This window comes from Mytilus galloprovincialis, chromosome 14 (assembly GCF_965363235.1).
Source record: "Mytilus galloprovincialis chromosome 14, xbMytGall1.hap1.1, whole genome shotgun sequence".
NCBI lineage: Eukaryota > Metazoa > Mollusca > Bivalvia > Mytilida > Mytilidae > Mytilus > Mytilus galloprovincialis.
In genome coordinates this window covers 13,963,385-13,977,345 of record NC_134851.1, presented here as the reverse complement: position 1 = coordinate 13,977,345, position 13,961 = coordinate 13,963,385, and the positions used below count along the sequence as shown (strand labels likewise).

General features: G+C 31.5%; 1 protein-coding gene across 1 annotated transcript in view; it reads left to right on the top strand.

Annotated features, from left to right (window-relative positions):
* Positions 1-235: 235 nt before the first annotated feature.
* LOC143059638 (innexin unc-9-like) overlaps positions 236-13,961 on the top strand; it is a 124,877-nt gene continuing 111,151 nt past the window's right edge. Inside the window, exon 1 of the mRNA XM_076233156.1 lies at positions 236-366. Within this exon, the coding sequence (XP_076089271.1) occupies positions 338-366 (29 nt within the window). The 5' untranslated portion in view covers positions 236-337. The remainder of the gene's footprint in view (positions 367-13,961) is intronic.

Below are 13,961 nucleotides of genomic sequence, written 5' to 3'. Positions count from 1 at the left end.
GTCAATCCTGGTTACTCACACACTTTCAGAAACCTTTAATTGTTTAACAAGATGTAAACATAGACCGGACCCCGATAAACGTAATTAAATTAACCGGATATAAATGGTCATGAATTCTTCATCTGGTATTGTAATTGTTTTATTGTAGTAAGTAACAATATGCCGATCATTTATAACCCCCCTGATAATGCTTTGTTTTGGAAGATCGAAATCCTCTACCTTAAGATTAGTGTAGTTCCATATATGATAACAAAATGATATCAAGTGGTGGTAGAATTAGTATAATTTCTATATTTTGGGGGATTTAATATCTGGATCATGTTTTCTTGTTTAATGAATGAATTCTTTGGATACTTCTGACAGAATGTAAGTAGATTCTGCATTTTATGTTTTATATATTGATTTATTATACATATTGATATATAGTGTTTTGTCTGATGATAAAGGCATTGTTCTCTGTTATCGTCTGTCAAAGTTCATAGTGACTAACGCTACAACAGAATAATGTTGTATATATTCATTGTAAAATTTGTTATTGAATATTGCGGAATTGTCATTGAATATTGTGGAAATTGTCATCGAATAATGCGTAATTTGCCATTGCATATTGTGGATTTTGTCTTATAGAGGGTAAAACGTCTAGTGAGTTCTATCCTTGCCTTTAGTATATAGAAATAATCATTTAAGCTTTTGATTTTATTTTTATGAGAAAAAAATATGGTTAGAAGACTGCAGTCAAAAGAAGTGTGATGAGATTGGTGAGGTTGAAATCTAGAATTACTTGAGCTTTATAGTTCTTGATTCATGTTGAAGTTGAACGAGTACAAATTTTTATTTAGGGGCCAACTGAAGCACGCCATCGGGTGCGAGATTTTCTCCACGTCGTGTTGAAGACCCATTGGTGGCCTTCGGATGTTTTTTACTGTGTCGGGTTGTCTATGACGCATTCAACATTTCCTTTCTAAATATAACTGGTAAAAACGTATTTTGAAAAGTCTTTTTACAATACTGGTAGTTACTAGGTATTTCTGTTTTTGTTTCTAAATTACAATCTTGATATTTTTAATTGTACATGTACATGCATATAACTGACAAGGCAAATAAGACGTTTTAATATTTTAATTTTATTATCACTTTCCAAACGAAATAGTTTTAGTGTCTGCCAAAACATCGTCTATACTGCAATAAATGTTTAGTAAAATAGCGGTACAATGCGGACTCGTACTGCAGAGCAGTTTGTTCATTTAGAATACAGTTTGTTCATTTAGAATACAAGAGTGTTTTTTTATTAATGATTTTCGTCATTGAATTTATCTAAATACTGATAAGGACAATTAGTCACATCTAGTTCATTTAATCAAATTATAAAGGAATGAATTTTGAAAGAATTACATGCGATTTTTTTTTTTATAGAAAGTACGTTGAATGGTTATACAGCATACGCTTAATCAATTTTCTTCTGAAGTTCACTAAAAGTTGAAATGTATTAAAAGAACCAATATTTCCTTGATTTAGAACATACACAACTAATTTGGTACTTATAATAATCTATAAATTTTGACTGGCTGCGAATAAATTACAGATTGAGAAAGTCAGGTTTTAAGTTGATATTGCTTATTTCTATGTTACGTTTTTGTTCGAGCCGACATTGAGAGGCAAACATTTTAATATGTCTGTACATTTTTATCCAAACCTATAGAGAAGCAATCTCCACCTTTAAATTGTCGTGAATAAAAATAGTTTTATTCAGGCCAGGAAATTGTTGCGACTATCGAAATATTGAGTATAATTTATATTTTTTGCAATACTTTGGATTATCCGTTGTATAATTGATATTTAGAATGTTTAATTAGGGCTTTCACGAACTTCTGGCACCTATCCGTCTACAGAAACACACATTCGGTTCTATAAAATATAAACAAGTTCGAGTGAGAATATATACTGTACAGTAAATTACATATACAGTTTATTGTTACGGTACCAATCCGTCATTTGTTGTCTGTTTTAAAATTTTCATATTTAGTAATCTTGAGCCTTGTTTTAAAGCTTATTACCCGGTCTAGAATTTAGTAAAGATTAAGCACCACACGGTATCCTACATATATATTAGTTTTGTTTTATATTCCCGTCATTTTGGTCATTGGTGGATAGTTGTCTCGTTTGCACATTTCTTCATTTATTCAATAAGGAAATGACAATAAAATTCATGGAGAAGATAGCATGCATCTATCTTTCTTGAAACATTGCAAACATAAATAAAAATCTATATCGTATGAACTTAGTAATGATTCCGGACAAAGAGGTGAGTGGGTGTGCTAGTCGTAACGTCACATAATGTTACTTCTTGTTGACAGAATGCCTTCAAACCTTACAGGAAAATGTAACAAGCAAAGACGTAAAATAATTAGGCTTGAAATATTGATGAAGTCGCCGATTAGCCTTGACACAATCCTCGGGAGGTATCGTAGAAAAGTTTGAAAGATTTATGTACACCTGCAAAGTCTGTAATAAACAACCTAATAGAATATCTTAACAAGGCAATGTAACATAAAATTGTTAAATTCAATGTATGGGTTCTCCGTTCAAATAAAATTATCAAGGAGAAAAACAGTAATGCCAAATACGGAATAGTCTACTACTATAGTAAAACTGTATTTCAGTAGTATCTATTGTCTAACTAACCTTATTGACTTTAAAAAGTCTTGTTTGTACCCTGATATTTATAATCGTTGGTGGTATTCAAAATTAGCAAGAAAAGGAGACACCATTTAATTTGAGGGTAGGACCACAGGCACATGTCTCTAAAACAAAAGTATTTAATATACCTTAAACATGACACATTAAGGTATATGTTATATATCTTTTTCTGAGACTAGTGATTGGTGGTACATGTAGGATGGATATATTTTCATTTTAAGCTGGCACTTGGTTTAATAAGGCCTCCAATTACACCAAGTAGGTCTCTTGTTTTATGAAAAATACACCGAGATCCTTAACCAATGTCACACCAAACTATACCTATCAATATGCAGTGGGTAAAAAAAAATTCTGCAATTTATCGTTCGTGTGAAATAAGCATGTGGAAAATTGGCCCTACCATTTTTAAACGTCAGACTCGCCGTAGTGAAGAAAAATTGTATCGAAGCTAATTGTGCATTTGGTATTTCTGGCAGTCACAATTATAAAATAAAAACAAACTTCAAAATAAAGACAAAAAAATATGTCGTCATAATGGAACAATAGATGTTTGATCGGTATGGAAAAACATAAATGGAATTAGAATTAGAGAAACTTGATTATATGTGGCATTAAGAAAACCTTGTCATTTAAAGAATGAAATCTGCACATGCTTTTAATTGATAAACAACTATGACAAATTGATATATCGGTATATCATTGCATGTTATTCGAACAAATGTCAATATTAAAAGAATTTCCAACGACAAAATATGTTTAATTGATTTGTTCATCCGTATACAGCCTCATTATTTAATAATTAATTAACGACCAATCTTTTGTTACCGATCAAGCAGTAATTATATGGCGCCTTACGGAAGAATTGTCTTTAAATAATTAATCCGAAGGAAACGCTAGAGAAAAGATCATAACTCATCCGAGTCATCATTTGGCTAAACACCATTGTTTCGTATAAAAATCGAAGTAGAGGTCAATACAATGATTCATTTATTAAAAGAATGGATCTAAAAATTAAAAATTGTTTGATGTTCAGTGGCAAATATAACATACATATGCAGGGCGATAAACTGTAAATACATAGTTCTTTATCAGATTTGAATCATGGAAGTATATTATATTTTTATAATGTTCAATATTAAACTTCTATGCTTGACGGGGACTCGGTTGCACAGTGGTATACAAATTCTATCAATACTGAGGTTGAAAGTTCGAGCCCCTGAAAATCACATTGGACCCCAAATTTATTAGAATAAATCAAAGGTCAGTTGTTCCCATCAAGTACTCCGGTTTCCTCCACAAGTAAGATATGGCCGTAACGAAACAACTAATAATGCTGAAAAAGTTGCCTTAATCAAATCTCAAACGTGTTCACTGCAATAATTTATTTTCCTCTGCAGACTTCTGCTGAATTCATAAACGCACATCTTTAGGAACCCAATAAAAATGAATACGTTGGGTACATGTACATTTGTACATGCATGACTCATTGAAATAAATCTAAAGTGCAAGGTTTTCATCTATGTTCATTGACTCAACAATTTGATTTTCTTTTTTTTTTTGTAGAAATACACGGCAGCCATTTTTATGTGTTTGTTTATTGAAACTCTTTGACAATAAAACAAAAATCTTTACTTTCAGGGACAAAATTACTCAGTTCTAACCGTTGTGCTATGTTATCTCGTCCGATTGTTTTTTGTTTAAGTGTTGTTTATTTCATAAGTTGTCAGAAATCTTGAACTAGATTGACACCTGACAGTATGAATCTATTAATTATACTATGAGATATTTAGTGGATTTTAATCTTCTATCAACGCTCCTATAAGATTTCTTTTACCATGAAATACATGGAATATCTGTTTATTCTCTGGCCACGGATTTTGTTGATGTCTGTACTCTAAGGGATTATAGCTAAGTTTGTATGCTAATTTAAAGACTTGTGTGTTTTGTCAACACTGTACTAAAAGAATAAACAGTTTTTTGATTTACATATTACCATTTATCAAGGCTGGTCAAAAAGTTCAAACTCTCTCTCTCCCTCTCGCGCTCTGTCTCTCCGTATGTCCCCATCTCTCTCTCCTTCTTCATTTAATTATATATATTTTGAATGAAACTTTTTGTTTAACAACTTGAACAACCAAGACAACTATTTACTATGAATATCTCTGCTTTATAACATATTTACTGATATACCACTTGTAATTTTCTGACTGTGGTATTTTACAAAAATATAGCACAAAAATTTCGAACAAATCTAGTGCACACCAAAATCCGGACTAATCTAGTTCGTTGCCTGGTCTGGTCGTAACTTAAAGAAACCCATTTTTGCTATTTCTACACTTTTATAGTGCAGAAAGGATGATAGAACTAACAGGATTATGAACTCTTGACAGTTTAAATGAAAAAAAATTGCTAAAGAATTAAACAGAGCATTACATAAACTTCCTTTATCTCACCTGTTTTCACTACAAGGTCTTTATTTATATGAAAGACAACACTAAAGCAAATCTGCAATAGCAAAGCTATACAAGAATCAGCAAAACTACGCTATCACTTTTGGGAATCATAGGTGGATCCAGGGGGTCGGGGAGGGGGGACCCTCCACCTTTTTGTGGTACAAAATTGGTTGATTATAAAGGGAATCATTAACGCATCACTGGAGCGCCCATCCCTTAGGTCAGTCAGCGCCTCCTTTACCCCTTATAAAAAGGTTCTTAATCCGCCACTGGGAATGAGATGGTTACTACATTAAACATTGGTATACAGACACAAAAGGCACAGATAGTTATTTTATGGAATTGTAAACCGCAATAAATGCGCATTGAAACCATATGAAATTGAATAGTAATAGCTATACATCAAGGGTTACTTAAATTTTTATATATAAAATTGAGAATGGAAATGGGGAATGTGTCAAAGAGACAACAGCCCAACCAAAGAGCAGACAACAGCTTAAGGCAACCAATAGGTCTTCAATATAACCATCTTAATCTTATGGAACAAGGATTAATAAATGTCTCCTTTCCTCTTTCCAGCTTATTTGCTCTTAATACGTTGTATTTATAATACAGTCTCCCGTAAATGGAACTATGAGCCGGAACACATGTTAAATACATTAAGTTATCATGTCCCTGGAGACATGGTACCACGTCTTCGCTCAACCGCCTAATTATTTCTATTATCTGTCTTCATTATACAATTACAGCAATTAAAAATCAATAATCAGTAATTAAGCAGTCTCTCTGTTGTTCTGATATACAAATGATATGCAAATGAGCAGTTGTACGTTGCAATTTATTTAAGTTAATTCCAATAAAATGTAAATGTATCAGTTTATCCATAATAATTACCTTGTATTTGACCATTGGGCATGGTTTGGGGTATTTAATTTTTATTAGCTTTAACAGGGGTTCAGTAAAGGATAATTATATAGAATATTATAATTAGAAGGAAGAAATTGCATTCAATAAAATGTACAGAAGATTTCATAGATTGTACACGTATGAAGCGCTTTTCTGGATTTATCTAAATCAGGAACGTTCAAACCAAAAAAAATATGTTAAATACTTGAATAGTTATTTGAGTAACCTGACCAAAAGAAATTACAAATAGAGATTACAAAGAGAAGCCACATGGAAATAACCTCAGTTTTGACTGGGCGATTTGGAACCTTAGTTTCTCAATAAGTTTCAATGCAACGAAATTTAACACATTCTATACCAAAAGAGAAGGAGGTGAATAGGCATGTACGAGGTTGTAGATGGTAGTTTACAGAAAAAATTACACAAAAAATAAAGAATAGAGAGTACTGAGGTTCTAAAATATGAAGAAAATTAAAATGGCCTGAATTTTAAAGAATACAAAAATGAAAGAATCCCCAACCAGACCTTTTACCAAGAGTAAAAAACAAACAACACAAAACACAAAACAGCAACACGATATCTTTGCTTCCGACCCATACATTTAAATTCTATCTATAATTTTGTAAACAAAACTAATGACAAAATTAAAATACACTCTTCGATCAGATTTGATTTTAGATTAAAAAAAAATACAATAACAAAAAAAAAAAAAAATATTTGAAATATTCTTTTAAGAATCTCATATTTGTAGAATCGATGTCTCGATAGATCTATGCACTAATGCAGGATACATTTCGATAGATGTACTAATGCAGGATACATCTCGATAGATGTACTAATGCAGGATACATCTCGATAGATGTACTAATGCAGGATACATTTCGATAGATGTACTAATGCAGGATACATCTCGATAGATGTACTAATGCAGGATACATTTCGCAATAGGACTTTAAAAGATTGTGTAAACAAAACTGTACTAATGCAGGATACATTTCTCAATGGGACTTTAAAAGATTGTGTAAACAAAACTGTACTAATGCAGGATACATTTCTCAATGGGACTTTAAAAAATTGTGTAAACAAAACTGTACTAATGCAGGATACATTTCTCAATGGGACTTTAAAAGATTGTGTAAACAAAACTGTACTAATGCAGGATACATTTCGCAATAGGACTTTAAAAGATTGTGTAAACAAAACTGTACTAATGCAGGATACATTTCTCAATGGGACTTTAAAAGATTGTGTAAACAAAACTGTACTAATGCAGGATACATTTCTCAATGGGACTTTAAAAGATCGTGTAAACAAAACTGTAGACGTTGAAATATCCTATACTATCAGAATGAAGTTTAAGTTCTTTGGAAAATTTATGAGTTCAAATATATAACTCCCCGATGAAAAATAAAAATATTCAGATTTTCAATAAACGAGCTTGTTTTTGTAGATTCAGGAATTCAATAGATTTACTAATGTTTGGAAAACTCAGCGGGTCGTTAAACAATGTAATGGTACCCTTCAAAACTGACCATTGCAAGAAAAACATGAGTAAAACGCTTCTAAAATACCAGTATCTTTTTAATATACATTACAAAGCGAGTTTACACGAGTTTCTGTTGTTGTTATTTTTTCTCACTCTCTCGAATTTACATGAAAATAAAGAGGCAAGTTTTGTAAACGCCAATAATTGGCTTTCGAATTGGCAACATATTATTTTAAGTTATTTAATCCTTTAAAACGTATGTTACTTCTAGTAAAGAATGATTGGTTGGATCTTGGGAACTTCACGTCCAGGGGCAAATGTTTCATAAATAACTTGTTTTAATGGAAAAAGTCGTCACACTGACTACCCACTATGTGTTGTATCTGTATCTGCACCAACTCATGCTTTCTCGACCATTAGTTGTTCGTTGGTATTTGTTTATGAATGCTCTTCAACTTGGTACTTATTTGGCTTTATAAATATTTTGATTTGAGCGTCACTGATGAGTCTTTTGTAGACGAAACGCGCGTCTGGCGTACTAAATTATAATCCTGGTACCTTTTATAACTATTAGTCTATGATTTCTCAGGATTTAAGATTAGCGGTTTGTGTGCTTTCGTATTGAGCAATCTTTTTGGTAATTCGTGTTATTCTTTTAAATAATCACGGTGCAGGAGATGTTTGTATTCTCCATTTTAACCGGATAATGGTATAAACGTTTGGAATTAGTAGCTGTTAACAGACTACAGTAGCCAGACTCCCAGTTGAATTGATTCAATTGAGTAAACTTGATGTTTATTTAATCAGCACAAGAAATCTAGTATGACATAATCAGCTTAAACAATGCATGTGTACTATTATTGTCTTACAATGAGATTTGTAAATTGCAAACATACATTAATCTTTATTGAATACCAATACACTCCGTCAACATTGAAACGAAAAACAAAAGGAATGAACGATTATTGTAAGTTCGATGTTAAAATAAAAATATTCAAATACACATTATGATAAGGCTTACACTGCGGTTTGTATATTACTAATCATACATTACTCTTTTCTGAATACCAATACACTCCGTCAACATTGAGATTTAAAACAAAAGGAATCAACGATTATTGTAAGTTCGATGTTAAAATTAAAAATATTCAAATACACATTATAATAAGGCTTACAATGCGGTTTGTATATACCTAACCATACATTACTCTTTTTTGAATACCAATACACTCCGTCAACATTGAGATTTAAAACAAAAGGAATCAACGATTATTATAAATTTGATGTTGAAACTTAAAATATTCAAATAACTTTGTATATTACTATCCATACATTATTGAATACCAATACACACTTTCAATACCGACAGTGTAAGTTTTGTTGGTTAAACTTAATAAAATACCTACATATACCTGGGTTATAGTTTGGATATCGCTTAGGAATATGTGATAAGAATATAAAAAATAGGGAGATGTGATATGATTTCCAATGAGACAACTATTTACCAGAGTTAACATGAAGAGATGCATGTAGTAAGCAATTATATGCCATCGTAGGGACTTCAACATTGAGAGAAAAAAATAAATTATAAAGTCTGCCATTTTAAAGTCATTTCAAATAGCTTATGCACGGCCAAATTCATATGACAGATGAACGACTAGGGCAATGCGGTCTGCTTTCAAGTCGAATAACATATTGAATACAACCATAGCTAGACTAATAACTCACAAAACTCTTAACACATAGCACGTGGTGCGTTTTTAGTTATTACATTTTTTTTTCCTTCGCTCATCTTAATCTTTATGTAAAATTTTCTTGATTAAAACACTATGCGTACAAGCGGTAATTGGTCGATGGTTTTTGCTCTAAGACCATGAAGAAAATCGTTCCTTAAGCAGATGGTTTATCGGTTCCATTAAACCAATAAAGACTAGTGTTTATATAACGATTTTTGTTAAATCTTTTTTTCTTCGCGTAGGTGTTTTATCTGTCTTTGATTTTTTCAAATTTCTAAAAGAGATACCAAGATCTTTTAAAGGGTTGGATAAAGATGGAATTGAAAGAAAAGAAAAAAGTCAGAAAATATTGAATTGAATTGAATTATAGAACAATAACTGATATAAAGAGATGTATGTTTTAAATTGATCATTCGCTCAGTATAGTCAGTGCTTTAGTACTGACGTGATTTATAACATTTTTTTTTATAAATTTCCCGCTGGACCTATAAATGTGACAGTGATGATACTTAAATGTTTCAGTGCACCTCATTTTATTGTACACACAGTAGTGATTCTAATTTTCGTCGATTTCATGGGTACAAGTGAAACACGAATTTAGATGTTCAACGAAAAACAAATTATCAGTAGACTTTATCAACCACGAAATCAAATATCCCCGAAAATAAGAAGTGTTCTTCAATCCACTTAAATAAGTACCAATTAAAATAAATAAAAACACGGTACACAGTACACAGTTCGGAACACATCTTAATTTAAGTAGCTTTATGCATCCGGATTCAATTATTAATTTGTGCTGGCATATTTTAGTGCGCAATTATATATTTTTTTTAATATATATTCCATTAATGCAATAGATTTCTCGAGTCCGTCAATTACATGCTAAGTAAAAATATTGATGACGGTACAAACACTATTTGGTAAATTAAATGTGTATTACCTTATTGAAAAAGGGAAAATCATGCGTAGTTTTATTTTAAATTTCATATCATATTAGCCAAGAGTTTCCGTACAAAAACATATGTTTTGCTAATAGAATAATGTTTTTTTCTACTGACCCTGGATCTGAACAGTTGCTGGTTTACTATTGGATATCCCAGAGGATACCGTTTGCCCAATAACCAGTCTTTCTAAATTTACCGCTTAACTCTTACCTACATGTGACAGTGCTGATACTGACAACTACTTAAATGTATCAGTGCAACTCATTTTATAGGACACAAAGTAGTGGTTGATTATTAAACAAGTGAACCACGAATTGCCTGTTCCATGATCGGATTGTTGTCTTTTTGACTCATTCCCTATTTCCATTCTCAATTTTATTTCGTATAATCAAAACTACAACCAAGGATGAGTCTTACTATACAAAACCTTGCTGCAATGGTGTAAATTAAAAATAAATAGTAGCCATCCATACTGCAAACTTGTTCTGCCTGTTGTTTAAAGCACTATGTGCGTTTGTGCTCTCCAATGGTTTAAGCCAACAGATCTTCAGAGTTGTACGAAAACTAACCTTTATATTTAATATATTGTCAATTTTTAGACTAAGCCTTGTTGGTATACAAAGAGGAACATATAACTAAAATGTATGACTTAAGAGAAGATGATTCCAGATTTACATGTGGAGCAGGATCTGCTTACCCTTAGTTTCCGAAGCAGTGCGATCATCCCAGTTTTCTTTCTCTCTGTAGAAGGCAAAATGAGATGCCTACTATATTTGTCTCTACTTTGTGTAATGTTTTTATAAGAACATACATCGAATGTAATCGATTTTTAAAGAAGTACATTGTACTGACAAGCTAATTCCCGAAAATTGACATATAGATACTTTAAAAATAGGACAACTATTTCCAGTATATTTCGGAATCTGAGTAGTTGATTTTACTGATCTCACAATTAAATATTTAAATTGACCTGGTTAAATTGTTATACCTTTTTGAAAAAATCGTCTATTAATTTCTGTAAATTGTTTTATTTATAGACTTGCATATCAAATAATACGCATGCAGTGTTTGATTTAGTTCAGTGGAACATTTGAACAAAATAAATCAAATTTAAGACACCAATGTTTTTTCTTCACATAAGTAAGTTGACATTGCTGTCAAGAGCAACAACTTAGATTTGTACACTAAAGAAAAGCGTAAACAACTTGTATTTTTGTGGAATCATAAATAATACAGTTGCTGTGATCTCAATGAAAGCTAACAATAACAGTGATGGAAAATAAAACTAAAGCGTATGACTTAAGAGAAAAACGATTCCAACTTTACATGTGGAGCAGGATCTGCTCCACATGTAAAGTTCAGGAGCCCACCCCCGTTTTTGATGGGGTTCGTGCTACTCAGTCTATTTTTCTATATTGTGTTTTGTGATCTACTATTTTTATGGTGTTTTTTTTTTTTTTTACCATGACGTTGTCAGTTTATTATCTTTTTATGTTTGAATGTCCCTCTAGTATCTTTCACGTCTCTTATACACAATCACAAACTTTCCTTTTATAGACGACGATATTCCTCTTTCCACGTCTGTGTGAGTGTTTATTTCATAACGTGTTAAAAATCAAACAGTATTTCTCGCCCAATTTCATTTTGTATCTATGGAAGGTCATAAATACAACTAAAACTTTAAAATATGAATAATTTATATATCAAATCCCGAAACGGCGTATTGTTCTCTCTTCCGTTAATCTGACTTGTGCATCTCCCAAACACTGCCATTTGAATTTATGATAGTTCATGAACCGTGCCATGTTTATGATATCTTTGTTTTCTTGAGCAAAAGTATCAAACCAACAGATTTTGTCATACTATATTGTTTTATTTCATTAATTTGGTCGTTATTTTCTCTGTATTTACTGTTTCATCTTTTTCATACCCGGGCTATTTATAGTTACTATACGGTCTGTGTTTTGTTTTTGTTGAAGGCCGTATGAAGACGCATGTTTTGCTTATAACAATGTCTTTTGGGTCTTCTCATTGCAATCATACCGTACCTCATTATTCTATATTAGTAGTCAGCTGACAACGAAAATTAAATGCTTTTATAAACAGAAAATAAATGTGCTATGAATAAAGAGCTGTGCCATAAACGCATGATACGTCTGTCGCCTTTTCAAAGAATAAAATATCAGAAATTTATTTGAAAAGAAAGGGAGATTATTTCAATGTCACAAAAGTTTCATAAAACTGCTCAAAGCACTATCACAAAAGAAAAGTTAAACACATGTAGAAGTAAGATTTAATTAATTGATTCTGAAAAAATATACACTAAATCATTCAACAACTGTAATGACAAAGTTGGAGAAACAAATAGAAACGTAAGAAATATAAATTATATAAAACTAAACATTGATCTATCATCTCACTACCTTTTCACGTGCTCCGTGATAAGGTGTTAATTGTTTATCAAAATCACGATCAGTTATCTTCTACAATATATCCGAACGTTAATAAAGTTTCCCGTCGACGATACGATATGTATTTGTGCGTAGAGGTCTTAGTTTAGTATAACATGCATCAGTTCAATAATTTCCTTATCATTATTATTTCAAGAAACTCGTCATAAATGACTTAAATACATTTTTGTCACTACAAAAACATCAGTGGGAATTGTCTAAAAAATGACAAATAAAAATAAATTGAGGTTTTTGACTTAAATTATAAATTTGCTCTGAGCAACCTCAGGATTGATACGTTCAAAGTTAAACATTTGTATACAACACCTATTTTCAAATCAAAGCATAGGCACTGATAGAAATTAGTCCTCGAGCGCCGATAGTTTAACGCAGGGTTGGTTAGACATCTAAAATTGAAACTGTTATGTAAAAATATAATAATATTGAGCACACGTAACAAGTAACACAGGAAATTATATTGCGATATCTTCCTGCTATTTAAAAAAATGTTAATGATTTAAATTGTAAATACATATCACTCCCCATCAATTGACACTTGATCGGACATATCACTCCCCATCAATTGACACTTGATCGGCGACAGACATAGCATCACACAAACAGTTCACACTTTATTGATATACTAATTATGATTACGTTGATTTAATCATTGTTCTCAAATCAAAAACATTTATGAAAAGTTGACTAGATGAAGGACAATTTAAAATAACATGCTTACATTTAGTTTTTTAATCAACATAGGATTTCGAAGGAATGATAAATATAGGCCACAATAGTATTCCGCTGTTCATAGTAAAAAGAAGACTGTAACACATAATAGCAACACACAAACAGAATACTACACTGCATTATAAGAATTTCGATTTTCAAAAAACTATTATAAACAGTATGGACGGAAGATTCCATTTAATCAATACAATCTAATTTAAAAAGATCATGTGTTCGTGATGAGATTTCTGCTCACCAAGATATGACAATGTAAGGTTCTACTTTCCTTTTGATAATCATTGTGTTTAACAATGAAATGTGTAGCATGAACGGTTTGAAGGTACATGTAAGTTATATCATGGCAGATCTTGAAAATTTGTTCAGAAATGAGCATTTCTTGAACCGTGAACAAACTTTCCACGTTGCAATCCGGTTATGAAAAATCTATCCACAATAAAAAAAAAATTCAACAGTTAAAAACCATACAAATGAAGATATCATAAGATTTTTATGGCAAAGTTTACGTTTATCTGATCGTATCCCGACAATCAACAGCGACA